This window comes from Hylobates moloch, unplaced genomic scaffold (assembly GCF_009828535.3).
Source record: "Hylobates moloch isolate HMO894 unplaced genomic scaffold, HMol_V3 SCAFFOLD_5, whole genome shotgun sequence".
Taxonomy (NCBI): domain Eukaryota; kingdom Metazoa; phylum Chordata; class Mammalia; order Primates; family Hylobatidae; genus Hylobates; species Hylobates moloch.
Genome location: NW_026652280.1, coordinates 71,714,875 through 71,740,107, shown reverse-complemented (window position 1 = coordinate 71,740,107; position 25,233 = coordinate 71,714,875). Strand labels below are relative to the sequence as shown.

The window sequence follows — 25,233 nt, the reverse complement described above, 5'->3', positions numbered from 1 at the left end:
GCCAGATGCCAGACTGCCAGACTGCCTGGCTGCAGCACTCTGGGCCTCTGCCTGGCACTGCACGGTTGGAGCAGAAAGGAGAAAAGTGAATGGTGACCCAGAGGGCACAGTCTACTCATGGCCCAAACATGACGGAGGCTCCCCACTATCATGTGTCCATGAGGGACCAATCAGATCCACACTGCTCCTTTGGGACCCTAGACTGTGTCCCACATTCACAACCTAAGACAAAAGAAAAGCAGGCACAGGATATTTCTATTCAGGAAAAGCAGAGCACCAAAGACCACTGAGGCTTCCTACCTGTCAGAACACTGCTAGTTCTTTACCTTGTTAAGTGACCAAGGTCTGGCTCTGTTGCACAGGCTGGGGTGCAGTGGCACAATCTTGGCTCACTGCAACCTCTACCTCCTGGGCTCAAGCGATTCTCCCGCCTCAGCTTCCCCAATAGCTGGGCCTACAAGCGTGTGCCACCACCCTCAGCTAATTTTTGTACTTTTTGGTAGAGATAGGGTTTTGCCATGTTGCCCATCCTGGTCTCAAACTCCTGGGCTCAAGCAATTCACCCACCTTGGCTTCCCAAAGGGCTAGGATTACAGGCATAAGCCAAAATGCCCAGCCTAAAAAAAAACACATTCTTAACCTACAGCATAGAACCTAGGAATGAGCATCAGGAGAACCATAAAGCCCTTAAAATTACATGCAAAATCATACATTTCATATATTTCTATGAAGATTCATTGTGGAATCTATGACTCAAGCTAAGTTAAAAACCACTGCCCTAAAAGACGAAAGGACCAACCAACCAAATCTGACAGCCAAGAGAAGGGAAGTAGGAAACTCAGCCCAAAAGAGGGTAATATGGTTTGGCTGTGTCTCCACCCAAATCTCAACTTGAATTGTATCGCCCAGAATTCTCAAATGTTGTGGGAGGGACCCAGAGGGAGGTAATTGAAACATGGAGGCCTGTCTTTCCCATGCCATTCTCATGATAGTGAATAAGTCTCACAAGATCTGATGGGCTTATCAGGGGTTTCCACTTTTGCTTCTTCCTCATTTCTTCTCTTGCTGCCGCCATGTAAGGAGTGCCTTTTGCCTCCCACCATGATTCTGAGGCTTCCCTAGCCACGTGGAACTATAAGTCCAAGTAAACCTCTTTTTGTTCCCAGTTTCGGGTATGTCTTTATCTGCAGCATAAAAACGAACTAATACAGAAGGTAACCCAAAAGAAACTTAATTTACTTTGAGGACTTAATATCACCTGGTTTTTAAATAATTGACCAAACAGCTCAAAATAGGATTTATTATAATCCTAAGTGTGTTTTCTCTGAACTATAAGGGATTCTTCAAAGAAACATCTAATATTAACACTGTTATCTTGTCTACTCATCAGAAATCAATCACAGCCAATAAGAAAGCAGAACTTCACTTTTTATGAGAATCTATGCCAATTCTTTGGCATACCTAAAACAACAATCCTCTTGTACTGAATGCTTCCGAGGCTAAACATGGAAGCAGTCCATTTGTGTTTCCCCCACTGTCAAACTCTCAGGTCATAAGCAGCAGCAATGCAGCACCTTGAATAGACGGAGCTGAGCTATCGGCAAGGAGGAAGGCAGGCATGGGGAAGAAGAGGAGGCAGTCTGTTTTTTTTTTTTTTGAGACAGTTTCGCTCTGTCGCCTAGTCTGGAGTACAGTGGCACAATCTCGGCTCACTGCAAACGCCGCCTTCTGGGTTCACGCCATTCTCCTGCCTCAGCCCCCTCCTGAGTAGCTGGGACTACAGGGGCCCACCACCACGCCCGGCTAATTTTTTGTATTTTTTTTTTTTTTTAGTAGAGACAGGGTTTCACCATGTTAGCCAGGACGGTCTCGATCTCCTGACCTGGTGATCCGCCCATCTTGGCCTCCCAAAGTGCTGGGATTACAGGCATGAGCCACCGCGCCCAGCCGAGGCAGGCGCTCTTAAGGAACTGTTCTGAATAAAGTTTATAAGTAGGCAAATTTTCACTTAAAATGACTTGGACGTTGCAAGATTACACCCTTTTTTCCAACCTTCCTCTTCTGAATATCTCCTATTACATTTTTAAAGTTCCTTTCTCCTTTTCAGTAAAAAGGCTCCCATTTCATTAATGCTACCTTCACCCCTATTTCCCTGGATCTAGTCCATCCTTCCCAGCACCCATCAGGTTTTCTGTCCACCAACCTTTTTAATAGTTTTCCATCTCCCCGTTTCCCTTTCCTCCCCACCCATAATAGTCATCCTTTCCAACCAGACTAGTATTCATTCCCTAAGCACAAGGATGGTTTCATTCAATCTTTCCATTATCATTTTTTATTTTATTTTTTAATAGTAACACATCTAATAATTCAAATTTAAAAGGTGCATTTATGACACCACAATAAAGAGCTTTTCAAAGTTAACCAAAGACTTACAAGACAAAACTATCTCCCCATCCCTGACCCTAGTTTCCCACACCCCCAGAAGCAACCAATAGCTAAAATATTTCTGAAATGTCTATCTGAATGTTTGATTTTTGAGTTCAAGTAGCTAGACATTCCTGTAGTCAGTATCTTGTTTTATCTTTCCGTTTTATGTCTTTACAAATATCTGTATGTACATCCTCCCCTCTCCTACCTTTCTACACAAATATTAGAACACTTTATGTGCTTTGAGGTGGATTTTACCTTTAATTTATTCCGGTGATCATTCCATTTGAGTAACTAAAGAGCTCCTTTACCATTCTGTATAGCCACAGGGTACTTCCTTGTATGGATGCACCTTAATTTATACCCTATTTTGTCCATCTGCATTGCTTCTAACGTTGTTATTACAGACAATGCTGCAAGTAATGAGCTTGCACATACACCATGTACCATTTGTGCAAGTGTATCTGAAGAATAAATTCCCAGAAGCAGAACTGCTCGGTTACAGGATACTACATGCATAACTTTGCTAGATGCTGCAATGTCATTATATGTGGAGGCTGTGCCAAGAACGGACTAGCATACCTGTGTCCCTCACATCTTTGCTAAGACAGTTTTATTACCAAACTTTTGGATCACTACCAAGGAAATAACTGAAAAATACTATGACTGGGTGGATTTACACTGCATTTCTTTCCACGAGTAAAAATGAACATTTTTTGTTGTACACTTAAGGATCATTTTTATTTCTTTTTCTATAAATTGCTTCCAATTTTGGGGTAGTTGGTCTTATTATTATTACTAGAACTGTTTATATATTAGGGGAATGGGCTTTAAACCTGTAATATGAATTGCAAATCTTTTATTCTCAGTTTGCTAATTTTTAAAAACTTTTTACGATAGAGAGGTGAAGTGTACAGCTCAAGGAATTTTCACAATCTGAACACATCTGCGTAGCCAACGGCACAGATTAAGAAGCATAATACTGCCAGTACCCAAACCCCCTGAGCCTGCTTCCCATGCTACCTGCCCATCCACATGTAGCCACTACCCTGTGGCTGGCTCTGCAGGAGTGCACTGCCGAGCTGTATACAAATAGAACTACAGAGTGTGTGTTCTTAGTCAGCTTTATGTCATTCCACATGTTCCTGAGATTCATCCATGTTGTTGCATGTAGCTTCACATCACTCATTCTCATTGCAACCTAATATTCCAGGGTATGAATAAACATAATCCATTCTATGACTGAGGGAGAGGAGGGTGGTTCTGCAGTGACTTGGAAACTTCCACTGCTGATGGGAATTTGAGAATTTGGGGCTGATAAAATTAGTGCTGCTATAAACATTTTAGTATGTCTTTTGGTGAATACACACACCCTATTCTGCTGCATATGTACTCAGGTGTAGAATTATTAGGTCATTAAGTATGAAGTTCACAAAGTTCACCCTTACAAGACACTGTCAAACAGGTTTCCAAAACGGCTGTACCAATTTACACTCCCACCAGCAACACATGAGAATTCCATGATCTTTTAAGTGATAAATATCCACCATTCAGTCTGCATCATCATTTTTAGATCAAGATATCATTGAACAAGTCCTAACCGCAACTCAGCTTCACACTTCTGACCCCTATTTCCACTAATGACTACTTCTGCCTCAAACCACAATCACCCAAAATCTACACTTTCTTCTGACTCCCCGCCTCAGGTAATGGTATCACCATTGACCCAGGTAACTCAGACCACAGACCCTCCTCCCTTCCTGCCTCTCTACTATCCCCTGAAATCCAGCCATCAAATCCTAACCATTTTACTTCTACGTCTTTCACTAGCTACTCTCTTCATTTTCACTGGGACACCTAGATTTCTACAACATCCTAAGAACTATCCCAAACAACCCTGACTACCAGGAGAAGACTCACCAAGCAAGTTCCACAAGCAATGAGTCCTGACGCTTTCCAGACAAGCCTCAATCTTGGGCATGGTGGTCAAAACTCAACCCACTCCCTGGCCCTACTGATCTCTCCAGCTTCACCTCCTAGCTTCTGGCCACTCTCCCTTTATCCTGCCATAAAGGCTGGCCACACTGGACCATGCACCTTCTCAAACATGCCCACACTTCACCATCTCATTCCTTTCCAACTGAGCTTTCTCTCCATTTGAAATTTCTCATGCCCCCAAACGATTACCTGTGAAAACTCTACCTCAAAAGTGGCTTCCTGTGTGAAATTCTTTTGCTACCTACTCATGCAACGTTTGTTTCTTCTCTAAATAACAGTGCTTTTGGTTTGAGTTTCTCATGATGCCGATGACTGTGTACTGCATTCTTGTCTCATCATTCTGGGCTGATAAACAGTTTCTTAAGGACTGGCATACTATCTCATTTATTGCTGTAATTCCACATCACGAGACTTTCTTAAAGAAGCTTAGTACAAGCAGTAGGTGGGATAATTTCTTCCTCTGGCGCAAGCCTACTAACAATAAGGCCAGGCTTGACAGGCCCCTGAGCAGCATGGCTCCTTCCAGTTACAGAAGAGCTCAGCCCTGAGGGTTGCAGCATAACATCTTCACAGCCTCCGGCTCAAAATCCCGTGACCTGGCGTTGTGTAGACCTAAACCAGTTTCTATATTCACTGTCACGGATGATGCTAATCAACAACCTAACTGCTTTTCACGCTTTTATCCCTTAAGATTTCATTATCTTTTTGGTTACTTTTCTTCCATCATTTCTACCACACTTTCTACCTTTCATAGACTGGTTTTTGTAACTGCTGATTTATCAGGACATTTCCTTTGCTCAGGTCAGAAATTTTAAAGGGACAAGCAAAACCTAAAGTCCCTTCCAGCCCTGGAATACTATGGGGTCTACACGGTACTATATGAATGCTATTCTCACTCATTGGCTTTGCTTAAGGAAATGGCTTAGCTCATTCTACAATGATTAAGACTGGCTAACTAAAACCTTGGGTCCCATAAACACAAGTGAAGTGCTTCCAGAATACAGTGATAGTCCAGAAGGGATCTGATATGGCTGACCAACATATACACAGTAATCTCAGAAAGATCAGAAACAGTGAAAATGTCACCATAAATGTGTATCCATATACTTACAACCAGATCTGAAGTCTTCATTCATCTCATCACTTAGAGACATATTTAAATTTTGTTTGCTATTAAAAGATGTGTAATAGGCAAGGTCTGTGACCCACCTACCCTCTTCATTTTGATAGACCACACTCTGTGGGAGATCTGTTTCTAAAAAATAAAATTCCCAAAATATCAAATGACACATGTAACAACTAAAATGACAAAACATTCTCAATTTTTTTTTAATTTAGATGACTACCTTAGTTATCAACAGTACTGAAGTTTGCCAAAGCTAGTTTGAAAAAGGAAATCCCATTTCCCCAAAAGAAAAGTATCTCTTTGATGGAAAGCAAGCCAGCCTTACTCACAAAAAAAGTCTATAATGGAGAATGAGGAATAAAGAAAGAACGCTAAGACTTAGCTAGAAAGGTACATTTTCACTAGATCTCTGAGAAAAGATACCATTTCTGACCAATCCTCCCTGTACGAGTAGATTTAAAATTTTGTTTAAACTATAAAACACTAAAATATTTCAACAGGAAAGACGGGCACGTTTCACATGAAAATATGTCCTATTCAAAATGTACGAACATCTATTTCTTTCACTCTATTTTTTTAAAAGTCCACTTACTGTCTTTATTCTTTTCGATGGACTCGTGACATTCACATGTTCGCCTTTCACAAGCTGGTGACCAAAGGGCATCAGTGAAATTAATTTCACTGTCACTAATAGGCTTCAAAGAGGCTACATCCACATTTTTTTGAATGGACACTGTAGGAGTCTCAGTGTCTAAACATCCATCCATGTGCAAAACTGCCTTATTTTGATGAGGACACTCTGCTCCCTGTTTTACAGGGTCAGTCAGGTCAAAACCACCTCTATTGGCATTTGCATCATGAAAATTATCAGAGTTAAGTTTCACGTCAATAGCCCTGAGGGTCTTCACCAGAACATCTTTACTTGCACATTCCTTTAAAAAAAAAAATCAGATTTTTTAACAGAGCAACAGTAAGTCTTGTTTTTTATAACTTATTTTAAAATTTATGAGAAAAATTATATAGTTGATATAAAATGTTTATTATATGAAAGAAAAGAACACACAGTATTCACTGTATTCTAGACTATATGTGAATATATGAACCAATGATAAGCAACTTACCAAAACCAAACTTTGTGATGTGGTCATGGGAAACACATCAAGAGATTTACATACCAAAAGTGGGCTCTATGTGTGCATTACATTACAGGATGATAGAAATGCTGTCAGCCCAACTTTTATCATTACCAATAAAAGTCTCTACAAACATGGTAAGCCTATTAGTGTGACTAGCCTCATAAAATTAATATGGATAAACAGCCCTTGATATTAATATCAGATATTAATATCTTTTAATAGGAGTAAAGCAGTTTATACTACAAATGGCCCTGGCCAGTCCAGTAAAATTTGTATCAGACAGAGCAAATTAATCCAGTGCCTTCAAACTATGCTCTCCAAAACATTTTTCCAAGGGGCACTTCTTACGCTTTCCTAAAATAACAACTGCTGAAAAGGGGCTCAAGTGTCTTCAATACTGTTCGTGGACATTTGGCTGCCACCATGGTATCGCATGCCAATGAAACTTATTAACAGCAGTCCTTTCTGCTATAATAAGACAAGCAATAAGAACAACGTGGTAAGGCACAGTTTCTGAAAGTTACAACACTAAAAGAAGGTCGTTCTAAATAAATGATGACTTTCGATTAAGAAAGACATAGGTTCAAATCCTAGTGCCACCATTTATTAACTGGGTGCTTTGCCAACATTACTATATAAAAATAAATATCAAGGCCAGGCGCAGTAGCTCACACCTGTAATCCCAGCACTTTGGGAGGCCGAGGCGGGCAGATCACCTGAGGTCAGGGGTTCGAAACCAGCCTCGCCAACATGGTAAAACCCCATCTCTACTAAAAATACAAAAATTAGCTGGGCATGGTGGCCGGTGCCTGTAATCCCAGCTACTCGGGAGGCTGAGGCAAGAGAATTGCTTGAACCCGGGAGGCGGAGGTTGCAGTGAGCCAAGATCCCGCCATTGCACTCCAGCCTGGGGGACAAGAGTGAGACTTCGTCTCAAAAAATAAATAAATAAAATAAATAAACAAAACATCAAAATAAATTCCAGATGACTTAAAGATTTAGATATAAGAGTACTAGGAAAAAATACTGATGGATTGTCTTATATTCTTCAGTGGATAACATCTTCTAAGTGTAACACTCTAATGTCTTGAATTGTGTCCCCTCAAAAAGATATATCCAAGTCCTAAGCCAGGTAACTATAAATTGCGATATTATTCCGAAACAAGGTCTTTACGGATGTAATTAACTTAAGGATCTTGAGATAAGACCATCCTGGATTTAGGGACCCTAATCACAATGACCAATGTCTGTATCAGAGACAAGAGAAGAAAATTTTAGACAAAGACACAGAGGACAAGGCCGCGTGAACACAGAGAGAGAGATGTGAGTGCTGCTGCTACAAGCCAAGGAACACCAGGAGCCAGCAGAAGCCGGGAGAACCAGGAAGGATTCTTCTCTAAGAGACTTAGGAGGGAGAACCACCCTGCTAACACCTTGATTTCAGACTTTTGGCCTCCATAACTGTGAGGAAATAAATTTCTGTTGTTTTAGGCATGCCTGTGGTAATTTGCTCTGGCCACCTAGGAAGCTCATACACACATTAAAGCCTAAAACATATAAAAAATCAATATATTTCCATAACATAAAAACCTTATAAAATTAAGTTAAAATACAAATACCCCAACAGAAAAAAAAAAAAATGTCAAATGCCATTTAAAACGAGATAACTGCTTTTCATATACAACACTTGCAAAGATTAAAAAGAAACATAATGTGGAAAACTGGCTGTCTCATCCGTAAAGCAACTTAATCTTGAATAAAGAAGGCAGTTACAACTTCTAGCTTCCAGTTCTGAGTGTAAAGGGCTTGGAAGTCGCCACTCCATCCCGACGACAAGTAAAAAGATGAACAAACTGACAAATCAACAACTCTTCTTAGATCCCTAAGAGAAGGTAACAGGATAAACTGGGGCCTCTAAAACTGGAGAGACAGGCAAATACAGAGAATCCTAACATACCAGGGGATATACTCCCATGCAGAAACCTCCACAGTAACCAGCAGAGAAGGAACACCTCACATGTAACTGGTGAATTGCTGCAGGCTCAGTGTGGAAAAGTCTGAGAGTTAAAAACTCCAGAGGATCCAGTCATAGGTGGGCCCCATGCTTTTGTGAGTTTTACCTGCAGCACGACCAAGTTCTCATAGCAAATAATGGAGAAAAATCCCCTTGCGCTTCCAGTATGGGGAGGAGAAAGGGGAAATTTTGAAATATAACAGGGCACTTTGTTCTTAGAAAAAACAAGAACAAACCTCAAGAAAACCTAACCTGCTGGGGTTTTATCTGAGCCTAAGTAGCCTGGGGAAAGGTAAATACCCAAACTCCAGCTCCCTCTAGCCACCCTGTCCATCCTAAGGGGAGGAAAAAACTGAGAAACACTTGTGGAGTGCACAGTCTAAAGACACAGGCTCACTTAAAGACTGAGACCGAATCACAGAATTACGGAATGCTTTCCCTCCCCAACACCTTACCACAACATAATGAAAGGCCTATTTTCCCTCCCCAACACCTTACCACAACATAATGAAAGGCCTATCCATCACGTCCAGCTACAAGAAAAAATTAAAAGGCATACTAAAAGGCAAAAAAAACACAGTTTGAAGAGACAAGGCAAGCATCAGAACCAGCAGAACCAGATATGGCAGGGATGTTGGTATACTCAGGCCAGAAATCAAAAACAATTATGATGAATATTCTAAGGGCTCTAATGGATACAGCAGACAACATGAAAGAACAGAGTGGCAATGTAAACAGAGAAATGGAACTTATGAGAAAGAATCAGAAAGAAATGCCAGAGGACAAAAACTGTCACACATGAGGAATGTCTATGCTGGGCTCATTAGTAGACTGGACACAGCACAGGAAAGATACTCTGAGCTCCAAGATATGCCAATGGACTTCTAAAACTGAATGCAAAGACAACAATGAATGAAAAAAACAATCTCAAAAAACCGCAGGACAACTACAAAATGTATAACATATGCATAACAGAGACATCAAAAAGAGAAGACAAACAGAAAGCAACAGAATATTTGCAACAATAATGACTGAGAATTTCTCCAAATTAATTCAGACAACAAGCCACATACCAGGAAGCTCATAGAACACCAAACAAGATAAAGGCATACTGCAATAGGGCTGTACTTAGAAAAAAATAAATAAAAACCAAAACCAATACTTCACCTAAGCATATCATCTCAAACTACAGAAAATCAAAGATAAAGAAAAAATCCTAAAGAAACCAGAGAGAAAAAAAATCACCTTACTCACAGAGAACAAAGAGCGACATTTGGCACCTCCTCAGAAACCATGCCAAGCAAGAAGGCAGTGAAGTAAACTACTTTAAAGAGTTGAAAGAAAGAAACCATCAATTTCTAATTCTGTACCCTGAGAAATTAGCCTTCAAACATGAAAGGGAAATACTTTCTCAGACAAGCAAAAATTGAAGGCATTTGTTGCCAGCAGACCTGCCTTGCAAGAAATTTTTTAAGAAGTTATTTTGAGAGAAGAAAAATATATAGATCAGAATCTTAAATCTACAAAGAAAGGAAGAGCATCAAAGACAGAATAAGTAAAGGTAAAACAAACATTTTATTTTTCTAATTTTTAATTGGTCTAATAACACAATGTTCAGAAAAATAATGGCAACAATGTATTCAATTATGTATGCTTACCTGTATGTATGAGCATATATAGGTGAGGGTGTGTGTCTATATACAGACACACATATATGCTTATATATACTTATATGTAAGTGAAATGAATGATAGCAATGATACAAGGAATGAGAGGGAGGAATTAGGAATATTTTGTTATTATCATTTCTCAAGCTACCTGTTAAGCAGTATAATGTTATCTGAAAGTGAATATGGATTAATTGTAAATATACACTGCAAACTCTAGAGCACCCACTAAAAAAAGTAGGACAAAAAAGAATTATATCTGATATGCTAACAAAGAGAAAATGGAATCATATAAAATGCTGAATTAAGACCACAAAGAGGCCAGGCACAGTGGCTGTCCCCTGTAATCCCAGCACTTCAGGAGGCCAGGAGCTCAAGACCAGACTGGGCAACATAGCAAGACCCTAGCTCTACAAAAAATTTAAAAGTTAGCCAGGTGTAGTGATATGTGCCTGTTGTCCCAACTACTCAGAAGGCTGAGGCAGGAGGATTGCTTGAGCCTAGCAGTTCGAGGCTGTAGTTAGCTATGATCCTGCCACTGCACTCCAGTCTGGGCAACATAGAGACCCTGTCTCAAAATAGTAATAATAATAATAATAATATTCTTAAAATAAAACCACAAAGAGAAGAATAAGACTGGAAGAAAAAAATAGGGAAAAAAAACAAGAACAACATGGTAGACATTAATCCAACTATATCAATTAATCACTTTCAAAGTCAATGGTCTAAATACACCAACTGGCTGGGTGCAGTGGGTCACGCCTGTAATTCCAGCACTTTGGGAGGCCAAGGCGGGTGCATCACTTGAGGTCAGGAGTTCAAGACCAGCCTGGCCAACATGGTGAAACCCCATCTCTACTAAAAATACAAAAAAATTAGCCAGGTGGGGTGGCGCACACTTGTAATCCCAGCTACTCGGGAGGCTGAGGCAAGAGAATTGCTTGAACTCAGGAGGTGGAGGTCACAGAGAGCTGAGATCGCACCACTGCACTAAAGCCTGCGCAACAGAGTGAGACTCGGTCTCAAAAAAATAAATGAATAAAAATAAATACGCCAGGCATGGTGGCTCACGCCTGTAATCCCAGCACTTTGGGAGGCCAAGGCGGGTGGATCATGAGGTCAGGAGATCAAGACCATCCTGGCCAACATGGTGAAACCCCATCCCTACTAAAAATACAAAAATTAGCTGGGCGTGGTGGTGCATGCCTGTAATTCTAGCTACTAGGGAGGCTGAGGCAGGAGAATCACTTGAACCAGGGAGTCAGAGGTTGCAGTGAGCCGAGATCGCACCACTGCATTCCAGCCTGGCAACAGAGCAAGACTCCACCTCAAAAAATAAATAAATAAATAAACAAACAAACACACCAACTGAAAGAGATTTTCAGAGGAGAATCAAAAAACAAGACCTAAGTATATGATGTCTACAAGAAACCAACATGTAGATTAAAAGTAAATGGATGGAGAAAGATATACCATTAAAACACGAATCAAAAGGAAGCAGGAATAGCTATATGACTTTCAGACAGAGCAGACTTCAAAGTAGGGAAAGTTATCAGAGATAAGGCAGGGTACTACATAATGATATAGAAGAATCAATTCTCTAGGAAGACATAACCATCCTTAATGTGTAAACACCTTACAAGAGAGCATCAAAATACAGGTAGTAAAAACTAATAGAACTACAAAGAGAAATAGATGAACCAACTACCATAACTGGTGACCTCAACACTCCTCTATCAGAAACAGATCCAGTGAGAAGAGATTCAATAACAACACAGTTGAACTCAACACTAACAATCAACTAGATATAATGGACATCTATGGAATACTTCACCCAAAAACAGCAGAATACACATTCTTCTTATCAGAAAAAAACCCACACAATAGATACACAATTTGAGTAGGCGCCTATCTGACAAAGAAATTAAGGCAATAATGAATAACCTTCCAAAATAGAATGCACCATGCCCAGATAGGTTCAACAGTGAATTCCACCAAACATTTAAGGAAAACATTATACTAATTCTCTACAACCTTTTTCAGAAAATAGCAGAGGGAATACTTACTAACTAACAGATTCTATGAAGTCAGCATCATCCTAATACCCAAACTAAAGACATCACAAAAAAATAAAACTACTGACCAATTTATCCCGTAAACACAGATTCAAAACTCAACAAAATATTAGAAAATCAAATCAAATAATATATAAAAAGAATTATACATCATAACCAAGGAGATTCCAGGCATGCAAGCCTGGTTCAACAATCAAAAATCAATTAATGTAATCTATCACATCAACAGACTACAAAAAAAAACAAAATCACGTGATCATATCAACAGCTGCAAAAAAAAAATTTTTTTTTGACAAAAATCTAACACCCATTCATGATAAAAATTCCCAGTAAACTAGAGAGAGAAACATTCTCAACTTGATAAAAATAAGATAAAGGTTAAAAACCTTAAGAAACCTATAGCTAGCATCATACTTAATAGTAAGAAGCTAGAAGCCTAAGATCAGAAATAAGGCAAAGATGTCTCCTCTCACCACTACTTTTCAACATCGTACTATAAGTCCTAGCTAATGCAATTAAGACACGAAAAGGAAATAAAATGTATATAGATTGGGAGGAAATAAAAACTGTCTTTAAGTCCTATCTAATGCAATAAGACAGGAAAAGGAAATAAAATGTATACAGACTGGGAAGAAATAAACTGTCTTTGTTTGTAGATGACATGATTATCTATGCAGAAAATCCAAAAGAACTGACAAAAAAATTCCTGGAACTAATAAAAGATGACAGCATACATGTCTATTATATAAAAGTTAACTGCTTTCCTATACACTAGCAATGAACAAGTAGAATTTGAAATTTAAAACAATACTATCTACATTAACACCCCCATATATGAAATAAGATAGGTATAAATCTAACAAAATATATATAACATCTATATTCGAGAAAACTACAAAACTCTGAGAAAGAAATAAAAGAAAACCAAATAAATAGAGAGATATTCAATGTATGTCAGTTCTTCCCAACTTCACCTATACATTCAATTTAATACCAATCAAAATCCCAGCCAAGTTCTGAATTTGGATACTGACAAACTGATTCTAAAGATTACACAGGCTGGGCATGGTGGCTTATGCCTGTAATCCCAGCACTTTGGGAGGCAGAGGGGGGTGGATCATTTGAAATCAGAAGTTTGAGACCAGTCTGGCCAACATGGTGAAACCTCATCTCTACTGAAAATACAAAAATTAGCTGGGCATGGTGGCGTACACTTGTAATCCTAGCTACTTGGCAGGCTGAGGAGAGAGGATCACTTGAACCCGGGAGGTGGGGGTTGCAGTGAGCCAAAATCATGCCACTGCACTCCAGCCTGGGTGACAGAGAGAGACTCCATCTCAAACAATACAAAGAAAAATTAAAAAAATAAAGTTTACACAAAGAGGCAAAAGACCCAGAATAACCAACTCAATCTTGAAAAATAAGAATAAAGTGAGAAGACACTGTCCAATTTCATTACTTAATAAAGCTGCAGTAATCAAGACAGTGATGTATTGGTGAAAGAACAAACAGATCAGCAGAACAGAGATTCTAAAAACTGATCCACATACATATAGTCAAACTAATCTTTGACAAAGGAACAATGGCAACACAATGAAGCAAAGATAGTCTTTTCACAAATGGTGCTAGAACAACTGGATATTGATATGCAAAAAAAAGAATCTCAAAAAAGACATTACACCTTTCACAAAAATTAACTGAAAATGGATGACAGGCCTAAATGTAAAATGCAAAACTATAAATCTCCTAGAAGATAACACTGGAGAAAAATCTAGAAGGTACAAGATCAGCACACAAAAATCAGATGTTTCTGAACACCAGCAATAAACAATCCAAAATGTAAATTAAGAAAGCAATTCCATTTACAATAGCATCTAAAAGACTAAAGTACTTGGGAATAAATCTAATCAAGGAAGTGAAAGACACACTGAAAGCTACAAAACACTGTTGAAAGAAAGAAGACCTAAAGACCTAAACAAATGGACAGACATCCTGTGTCTTCATGAATATGAAGACTTAACATGGCAAAGGTATCAATACTACCCAAAGTGACCTCTAGATTCAACAAAATCCCTCTCAAAATTTCAACAGCCTTTTCTAAAGAAATGGAAAAGCTGATCCTCAAATTCATATGGAATTGCAAAGGGCCTCAGCCAAAAAAATCTTGAAAAAGAAGAATTAAATTGAAGGACGAAGGACTAATACTTCCCAACGTCCTACAAAGATACAGTGATTAAAGCAGTGTGGCACTGTCAAAAAGACAGACAAATAGACCAATGGGCTAGAGAAGCCAGAAATAAACCCTCACATACATGATAAATTGATTTCTGACAAAAGTGCCAAGACCACTGAATGGAGAAAGAACAGCCTTTTTAATAAATGGTGCTGAGAAAATTTAATATCCACATGCAAAAGAATGATGTTAGTTAGACCCTTACCTAACACCATATATAAAAATAAACTCGAAACAAATCAACAATCGTTTTCTCTTTTTCCCTTTTTCCTTTTTCTTTCACAAAGTCACAGATCAACAATCTAAATGTAAGAGCTAACTCTATAAAACTCTTAGAATAAAACAGGAAAATCTTCATGACACTGAATTTGACAACAATTTCATAGCTATAACAACAAAAGCACAGGTGGCAATATAAAAATAGATCACACTACATCATAATTTAAAATTTTTGCACGTGAAAGGACAATACCAAGAAAGTAAAAGACAACCTACAGAATGGGAGAAAAATTTGCAATTCATACATTTGGTAAGGAATTAATATCCAGATGACATAAAGAACTCTACAATTCAACAACAACAACAAAACTCAATTAAAACGTGGGCAAAGGCCTTAAATGAACATTTCCCCAAGGAAGACATACATGAAAAGAAGCACATAAAAAGATGTTCAATATCACTGTCATCAGGGAAATGCAAATCAAAACCACAATGAGATACTACTTCATACTCATTAGGATAACTATAATTTGAAAAGGGATAAAAGTAAAGAATGTTAAATAGGATGTAAAAAAATTGGAATCCTAGTGTTTTGCTGGTGGATGTAAACTGGTGCAGCTGCTGTGAAAAACACTATGGCAGTTCCTCAAAACATTAAACACAGAATTACCATATGACCCAACAATTTCACTCCTACATATATATCCAAACAAACTGAAAGCTAGGACTCGAACAGGTATTTCTATACTGATGTTCACAGCAGCATTACACTCAAAAGCCAAAAGACAGAAACACCCAAGTGTCCACAGAAGGATGAAGGGATAAATAAAATGTGGTATATATAATAGAATATTATTTGGCCATAAGAAAAAATGAAATGTTGATATATGCTACGACACGAACAGACCTTGAAAACATCACACTTAATAAAATAAGCCAGACACAGAGGGCCAAATATTGTATGATTTCACTTATATGAGGTTACCCAGAGTGGGCAAATTCATAGAGACAGAAAGTAGAATGGTAGTTGCCATGAGGTGGAAGGCAGGAGGGAATTGAGGTTTGTTGTTTAATGGGTAGAGTTTTAGTTTTACAAGACGAAGAGTCCTGAAGATTGGCTGCACAATGTAAATGTACTTAACTGTAAATGTATTGAACTGTACACTTAAAAATGATTAAGATAGTGGCTGGGAGTGGTGGCTCACTCCTGTAATCCCAGCAATTTGGGAAGCCAAGGTGGGCAGATCACTTGAGGCCAGGAGTTTGAGACCTGCCTGACCATCATGGTGAAACTCCATCTCTACTAAAAATACAAAAATTAACCAGGTGGTGATGTGCGCCTGTAATCCCAGCTACTTGGGAGGCTGAGATAGGAGAATTGCTTGAACCTGGGAGGCAGAAGTTGCAGTGAGCTGAGATCACGCCACTGCACTCCAGCGTGGGTGACAGAGTGAGACTCTGTCTCAAAAAAAAAAAAAAAAAAAAAGATTAAGATAGTAAATTTTACATTATATGTATTTTACAAGTTAAAATTTAAGTTAAAAATATACTTAACATGTACAAAATAGAGATGCACAGAATAAAGCAAAAAAGCAAGCATTATTTTAATCAATACTAGACAAGTGGGTCTAAGTGAGAAAAAATTAACCTACATGCAAAATTCAAATCACAGTTTATAAAACTATAATAACACTACTAAAAAAGGGCACAATGAATAGGTATGAGTCAGAAATGACTACTAAGCTTCAGGCACAGGAGAAATGGGGTAGTATTAACAAACAGAAAAAAACTGAAACAATGAAAAACAAATATGTTTGGGCAAGGTAAAAGATCCGTTTGCTTTTTCATGTAATGACTGGACACTGGGCTAAAGAACTTTCCAAATGACTAATCTAAATCAAGTTATTAAATATTTAAATGCAAGAAAATGTATATAATTGTATGAAAGATACTTATAAACATATCAAAACATTATCAGTAGTGAGTTCTTTACTTTTTCTGTATTTTTCAGAAGTCAACAGTAACTGTTTCTTTGAAAAAAACTGGTATCATATAAACACAAAAGACCCCTTATTCCTTTTTTCATAGGATATCTAAGAAAAATGCATAACTTACGCTGTTAAGATCTGGAACAATACCCTTCAAATTTTCTATTTCTTTCTCAGTTCCCCAAGTACCAGAGGAAAATGGTAAAATATCATCTGTGTGCCTTCTACTACCTCCAGTACCTATAGAATTACCTGAAAAAATAAAGAAAAATGTTAATGTAGCCACATCAAATCTGAGTAATCTAACATAATAACTGATTCTTGCTAGTCAAATTATTTTATGTAAACCTAATACTTAGCACTCCTATGACAAATTTAGCCATTTTTGTAGAGAGAAAATAAGCAACAGTAAGAGGCAATAATAAACATGATAAACTGCTACCATACCCAAAGAATTCATATTTAATTATCAATGTCTGGATAGAATCAATTATTTGTAATATTCAATCCAAGAAATATATACTACAGTATTTCTATTAACACTAATTTACTCAGCTATTATTAAAAGCTCTTTTGGAAAGTTTTAGACTGTCTAAAGACCTGAGGGACTAGAAGAGTTAATATATGCTAAATCATACCTGAGAAATATTTTTTTTTAAAAAAAAGGTAAAGTCAAAACTAGAACTTAAGAACAAAAGAATCATATTTCTATACTTACTAGTCCCAGGTAGACAAATAACTTGGCTTTCCTCAGACTCTTTGTGAGTTGTTTCAGAAGAGTGTGAGTCCAGGGAAATCAGAGAGCTGTTATTTTCTGATTGAAACTTGCAGTTTAAGCTACCGTTTTCATTTGCCTGTTGAAAGAATATCTTAGCTGTATTAATCTTTTAAATTAAAATGAAATATTTTGAGGGAGAAAATGTGGCTTTACTGAAGGATGCCAGAAAATAAATGTAGAAGGAATTAGAAAAATCGCCATTGTCACCACGAGAGTAATCAATATTTCCAAGAGTCAGCAAGGACACTGAAACCAGCTAGTGAAGAGCTGTCGGGGAATAAGATGATCAAAGGGCTGCTATCTCATCCCACAGTTGACTTATTAATAACAAAGGGGAAAAGCTACCTTCACAAGGAGACATCTAGCTGACATCACCTTAGCCAAAATTATCAAAAACAGTATCACCAATTGTGGGAGAGATAAACGTCTCCCGGTGTAGGGCAATGAGAAGTACACAACACTGCCCGGTTTACTATGAATCCACTCATGAGAAACTGTTTAATCTGTATTCTTGCCAAAATGTTTAATCTAATCTAGTCAGGAGGGAAAACAGATTATGGTTATTTTTCCCTCCTGACTAGATTATGGTTCACTCTACAAAACAAAGGGCCTAGATTTTACAAAATAGATCATGTCATGTAAGAACTACTCCAAATTAAAAGAGAATAAACAGACAGAACAACCAAAGGCAAGGTTAATCTTTGATTAAATTGTAGATAAAAAATAGTAAGAATAAAGGATATTCTGGGGATAATTGGTAAATGTGAATATGGACTGTACAGTAATTTAAATTATTATATCAAAGTTAGGTAACAGAATTGTGGTTATGCAGGAAAATATCCTTATCTACAAAAGATAAATGCTGAAGTATTCGAGTGAAATGTCATACTCTCTGTGACTTACTTTCAAATGATTCAGAGAAGAAAGTATTTACGGAGAGAGAAAGAAAATGCAAAGGTGGCAAACTTTAGCAATTGGTTAACTGGAGGAAGAGGGTGTAGATGTCCACTGTGTTACTCCTTTAATTTTCTGTAGGTGAGGGAAAGGTACCAAGAAGGAAGAAAGGGTAGGCATTTCTCATCAATTCACACCTCGGAAACACAGAGTCCAAAGTCCAAAGGCTTACATTTCATGTGAACATTCAAGGAGACCAATAGTAATTTTCTAATGTCAAATTTCTGAAAAATCATAAAGACTGGAACACACCTGACTAAGACCATTTGTAGGTAACTTAAAACCTTTTTCTGGAGGTTCTGGTCCTTCTAGGTCTTCATATATCATTCCTGGAATTGCCAGTTGTTCAAAATAAGCCTCCAAATGATCATCATAAAACATTTCATCATCAATATCATCATCTATTGATAAAATCGAGAAAAAATAGTACATGCTTTAAAGTAGTGACTAAGCAATAATTTGTAATTAAAAAGGCCGATAAGACAGAAATGAGTCAATGGACTAAGATTTTACTGGTTTTTTTTGACATGAGAAAACTATTGTAACTTCAGTCAATTATAAACCATTATGAACATTTTAATACAAGATAAATATTTAACCTCTTTGAGAAGACAGGACAGAAACAGACCCTGGCATGTTATCAAAAGTCAGGATACAATAAATGTGGCATCACAGATCAATGAGAAGAAAGCAGACTTTCCAGAAAATGTTGTGGCAAATGGTTACCTCTATCAAAAAAGTATAGATAAGCCTATCACAGGAGAAGTAAAAGGAAGAAAGGGAGGGAGGAGGGAGGGAAGGAGAAAGGCCACTGCAGGGGTTTTTAACAGTGTAACACCCAGCTCAGCAGCACAAAATAAAACATAAACTCTCAATCAGTCATGGTCTTCTAAGTTGGCAATGTCATTTTAGAGGTCAATTTTGCAATCAACATTAAGAGTCTCAACAACACTCATCACCTATATCTTAGCAATTCTGTCTACAAGAATCTAGCATACTAAAGCAATCAAAGATTGGATACATTCAGGTCAATGATTATTTATCCACAAATCCAAAAAAGTCTGAAAACTCCTTTGGTAGCAAAACCTGCTCTCCATGGATGTGATGCTCACTCAGCTCAGCAGCCTGGCTTTCAAAGCCATGCATAATGTGGCCCCAGTCTACTTTTCTGGGCTTATTTATCAATGTGGCCTCCTATAGGTGCTGTAAACTTGCCACACAAAACCCCTGGCTGTTCCCCAAAACACAACCCACGTGCTTACAGCAGGGCCTTTGCTGATGCTGTTCCTGCTTCCTGACATGTCCTCCTCCTTCCATATCTAAGGCCTGGCACAGGCTCCATCCTTTTTCTAGAAAGCTTCAGTACCTGCCTCAATCAGAGTTAATTTCTCAGCCCCTATAATTCCCAGGCACATTTGGGGCCTGTTGGGTTTATGAAACCCAATCTGACAATTGGCTCTGCATCTCTTCTCTGCACCTGACTAAGGTGTCCGAGAGCAGAGGCCAAATATTTCATGGTTCCAGCCGGGCACGGTGGCTCACGCCTGTGATCCCAACATTTTGGGAGGCCGAGGTGGGCAGATCACTTTAAGTCAGGAGTTCCACACCAGCCTGGCCAACATGGTGAAACCCTGTCTCTACTAGAAATATAAAAATTAGCCAGACATGGTGGTGGGCGCCTGTGATCCCAGCTACTCAGGAGGTTGAGGCAGGAGAATCACTTGAACCCAGGAGGCAGAGGTTGTGGTAAGCCGAGATCGCACCACTGCACTCCAGCCCGGGTGACAGAGTGAGACCCCATCTCAAAAAAAAAAAAATTTCATGGTTCCCCCAATTTCTAAACACAGTGCTATATACCGAAGGGCACCTCCAGGTGACTACTTTGTACTCTAACAATGTTAAACTGAGGATGAGTATAATCATATCAGGATAGATATATAGAAATAAATTCTTGAATTCCATCACTTAATAGAAGTGGCCATTTGAGTGCTGGCAGGTAGGAAGAAAAGGTAAGGACAAAAACCCCAAAAAGTTGGCATCATAACTACTGCAACAAAGAAGAATAAAGTGGAGTGGCAAGGTGAAGACCAGGGAAACACAGGTTACTCTGCAGTACCAGAAGAATCTTCCAAGCTTGTCGGTAACATAAGTTTCTCACTTTCTAATAAGCTAGTGTGGCTTAGGTCACTGTTTAGAGTCTTGTCTTCAAAATGTTTTCCAGCATCAAGCACAACAATCTATAAGAAACAAAATGGCAAGTAAGAGAAACACATTCAGGGCTCTGAAGAGCATAGTACAAGGCTACAAAAAGGATCAAGTACGTTCTCAACCTCCAATGTGTTCAGTATCTGTAAATCACAGCTTAGGCAATAAAGGGCTAGCAATTGTACATGTATTAATAACTTCCCTTTCCCCCACGCCACCTCCCTCACCTGACCTACCCAATAAAACATCCTTAAAACTTAAGGCTTCTCTCAAACTGTGCACATGCTCAGAGAGGCTGGTAACATAGTAAGTACACAAATACATAACTGAACTTGAGCAACACAAGGCTTACGAGAGAAGATAACAGCAAAGCTAGACCCGGCAGCCTGTATCTAAGGAACTCTTTGCACCATTACATTGGAAAAATCAATTTCTCTGCTCCTCAACCAGGGAACATGTAACCCTAATGGGCACGCAGCCATTTAATAAGGATACTCAAGGCCCAGAATGAAAATGTAACATTTCCCTCTAAGTGTGATTATATTTCATATATATTACATATATATGTAAATAACACCAGCATAGGAATTATATTGCAAAATGCACACTGATTTTTAAAACAGAAACATGGAATCTTAATCCAATTTTACATTTAGAGAGGACAGTGCTGAGCTATTCTCACAAATATCTAAGCACCGGGGGCATCAAGGACTACTATAATCTACTGTTATTTAAAATAGATGATCACTCAGAATATGGCAAATGTTAACAGCTGTGCAATATAAGCTCTGTGCTTTGAAAGTTTTTATAATATACAAATTGGGAAAAAATCTGTATGGGAAAGCACAATATGTAAAACATCCCTGTCTTTTTGGTCATGTTGGCTACTGAGAACGCCGTGTACTCTGCCACGCTTGGTCCCTGGAAAATGTCTCCATTCTGATAAAGTGGTATAGCTCCACAGGTGAGATGAGACCTACACATAGTAGCAGCTCCCTTCAGTCTGTTTTCTAACACATTTATTTTCCCCTATTCTCATTTCTTCCTCTTTTTAATCAAGCATCTCATGTTTCTATACTTTTGTTGCTTTCCAGTTTTAAGGTCCCTTATATTATTAATTTCAAAAATTAATTAATTTCAATTTCACTCCACCTAACTTCCTCTAAAAAGCATCTCTCGCACTTGAAACTTACTAGGGGTCACATACAGGATGAGTGCATTGGGCAGGGTCAACAAACATTTTGTGTAGGGGCCAGATAATAAATACTTCAGGCTTTATGAGCAGTACAATCTCTGTCACAACTTCTCAATTCTGCTGTTGTAGTACAAATAACAGCCATAAACAAAACATACACAAATGGGCACAAACGTATTCCAATAAAACTTTACAAAAACAGCCAGCAGACTGGATGCAGGCCATAAGCTATGGTTTGCCAATCGCTGGCACAGGGAAATAACTTTTACTTTAGACCCTTTTGCAATCATTCTATAAAAATAAACTTTACAACTCTTACAAAACAAAAAGTATCCCTCCTTTTTATAAGTTTTAACAGTGTTTAGCTTATATTTTGTAAGTAAGTCTCATAAATTCATGACTGCATGCCTGAAATCCAGGTTTGGTGGTAATGTTGGGCATAAACTGTTTATCTTCTCAGCATCTCTCCTTTGAAGGGCCCATCCTTTATACTTCACGTGGTCCAGTGGGGTTGTCACTTGCATTCCTCTATCTGCGCATGTATACACACTCATGCACAAGCACACACACACAGAAGTGGACATTAGATCCAGGCTCATCCCAACGCATCCCTTGGCACAGTGATTTGCAGAGGTGAGGACATATGAGCCAAGTGAGCTCATTAGACTTGTCTTTTTTCTCTTTTCGGATCACAAGTGTTAAGAGTATAGGCTTGTGCTGCCAACAAATGAGACAGCTTCTGTATCATGTAACAAATTATTAAGTGACAACCAAGGGCTGAGAACCATTCCAGACACTCAGGCACTCAGGATACAATGAAACACATACACACACACACAAAGAAATGCTTGCCCTCATGGAGCTAACACTCCAGATGAAGCCGGTACAGAGTGAAGCAGAGCAAACAGATGGACTCAGCTCTGACATCACCAAGCCCAAGAATACAGTCCTAGGCACTAGCATTACCCCTGAACCTTCTCATTATTTGAGAGAAACTCCCATTTTTACTGAAGCTGGATAAGTTAGAGCTCTACTAGAAAAAAAGTAGATGACGTCTAACTAATATTAACACTTATATATGCGAAATATGAAATTTTACTACCCTATAATACTCCAGAAAATGATAACAACTATATAAAAGGTTACCTTGGGTTCCTTATTATTCATCCATGACTGTAAATGAAAATCGATAGGTGAGTCTGTATAAGAAAACAAAAACAAACTGAGAGACCAGGTTATTTTATCAACCAAATACCCAACGATACCTAAAAATAGCAAGAAATATTTTTCTGTTGAAATAGAATAAAAGCACTTTTAAATGATGTATACGAATCCATCATAGGTCAGTTACATGTTTTTAAATGTTAGGGTGGGGAATTCATAAAAAAAAATTGTACCAAAGAACTTGAATATGTATCTAATCAAGACTTTACAGCTAACTTTTGCTTTGAAGATGTGGAGAGAGAAACAAGAGAAATGGCACCTTGAGTAAGCAAAGGGACAAACCCAAATAGCGGGACAAACTACAGTGTGACTGACCTAGAGTATTTCAACAAGGCACTGACACACGAAACGCAACAAAGGTGCTGCAGCATAACAAAACCTCTCTCAGACCCCCCATTCACACAAATCAATACAAACAACTGTATCAGATAATAAAAAAAGAAACACTAAGTTCGTTAGCTGTGTTAATAGCACTGTGGTTATGTAAGAAAATGTCCACGCTTTTGGAGATGCATACTGAAATATGCACAAACGGCATCTAAAATTTTTAAATATCAGAAAAAAGTAGTGAAAAAGAGAGATGATGCAAGTATGACAAAATCTTATACCAATGGATAGGTACATGGGAAGTTTTTTTAATTGATACATACCATTCATATATCATTAATTCACTCTTTTAAGGTATACAGTTCAGTGGCTTTTAGTATGTTCACTAGGTTGTGCAGTCATCACCACTATTTTCATTATTCCAAAATGAAACACTACACCCATTAGCAATCACTCCCCATTCCCGCTACCTTCCAGCCTCTGACAACCAATAATTTACTTTCCGTTATTTGCTATTCTGTATCTGTAGATTTCCCTATGGATAAACAGAACCATACATTTTGTGGCCTTCTGTGTCTTTCTTCTTTCACTTGGCATGTTTTCAAGGCTCACCTGTATTAAAGCATGTATCAGTACTTTGCTCCATTTTGTGGATGAGTACTACTCCACTCACGTGGCCATGCTACATTTTCTTTGTCCATTCATCAGTTGATTAACATCTGAATTGCTTCCACTTTTTGGCTGTTGTGAGTAATGCTGCTATGAACATTCATGTACAAGGTTTTGTGTGAGGTCAGACACAGTGGCTCATGCCTGTAATCCCAGCACTTTGGGAGGCTGAGGCAGGTGGATTACTTGAGGTCAGGAGTTCGAGACCAGCCTAGCCAACATGGCTAAACCCCGTCTCTACTAAATACACAAAAATTAGCTGGGTGTAGTGGTGCATGCCTGTAATCCCAGCTACTTGCGAGGCTGAAGCAGGAGAATCACTGGATCTCAAGAGGCAGAGGCTGCACTGAGCCGAGATCACACCACGCACTGGGTGTGACAGAGCAAGACTCTGTCTCAAACAAAACAAAACAAAACAAAACAAAAACAAGTTTTTGTGTGGACATACGGTTTCCTTTCTCTTGGGTATATACCTAGGAGTGCAAATGCGGAGTCACATGGTAACACAATGTTTAACATTTTGAGGAACTGTCAAACTGCTTTCCAAAGTGGCTGTGCCACTTTACATTGCTACCAATAATGTATGAGGATTTCAATTTCTCCATATCCTCACAAACATGTTATTTTCCTTTTTTTTTTTATTATAGTTAGCCTAGTGAGTGTGAAGCAGCATCTCACTGTGATTCTGTTTTTATTTACTTATTTTTTTTTTTTGAGACAGAGTCTCTCTCTGTCACCCAGGCTGGAACGCAGTGGCGCAATTGGCTCACTGCAACCTCCACCTCCCAGGTTCAAGTGATTCTCCTGCCTCAGCCTCCCAAGCAGCTGGGACTACAGGCGCCCGCCACCACGCCCAGCTAATTTTTGTTGTTTTAGTAGAGGCAGGGGTTCACCATGTTGGCCAGGCCGTCTCGAACTCCTGACCTCAAATGATCCACTCACCTCAGCCTCCCAAAGAGCTGGGATTACAGGCATGAACCATTGTGCCCCGCCTCATT

At 38.6% G+C, this 25,233-nt stretch overlaps 1 protein-coding gene across 9 annotated transcripts in view; it reads right to left on the bottom strand.

Annotated features, from left to right (window-relative positions):
- The window catches only part of CEP192 (centrosomal protein 192), a 132,335-nt gene that overhangs the window by 87,812 nt on the left and 19,290 nt on the right, over positions 1 to 25,233 (bottom strand). For all 9 annotated transcript variants that reach the window (XM_058438672.1, XM_058438671.1, XM_032152873.2 and 6 more), the window contains 7 exons: positions 23,162 to 23,214; positions 20,732 to 20,852; positions 18,868 to 19,016; positions 17,602 to 17,737; positions 17,011 to 17,135; positions 6,144 to 6,483; positions 5,537 to 5,680 (listed from right to left, as the gene is read on the bottom strand). In XM_058438672.1, coding sequence (XP_058294655.1) covers positions 5,537 to 5,680; positions 6,144 to 6,483; positions 17,011 to 17,135; positions 17,602 to 17,737; positions 18,868 to 19,016; positions 20,732 to 20,852; positions 23,162 to 23,214 — 1,068 coding nt within the window. The remainder of the gene's footprint in view (positions 1 to 5,536; positions 5,681 to 6,143; positions 6,484 to 17,010; positions 17,136 to 17,601; positions 17,738 to 18,867; positions 19,017 to 20,731; positions 20,853 to 23,161; positions 23,215 to 25,233) is intronic.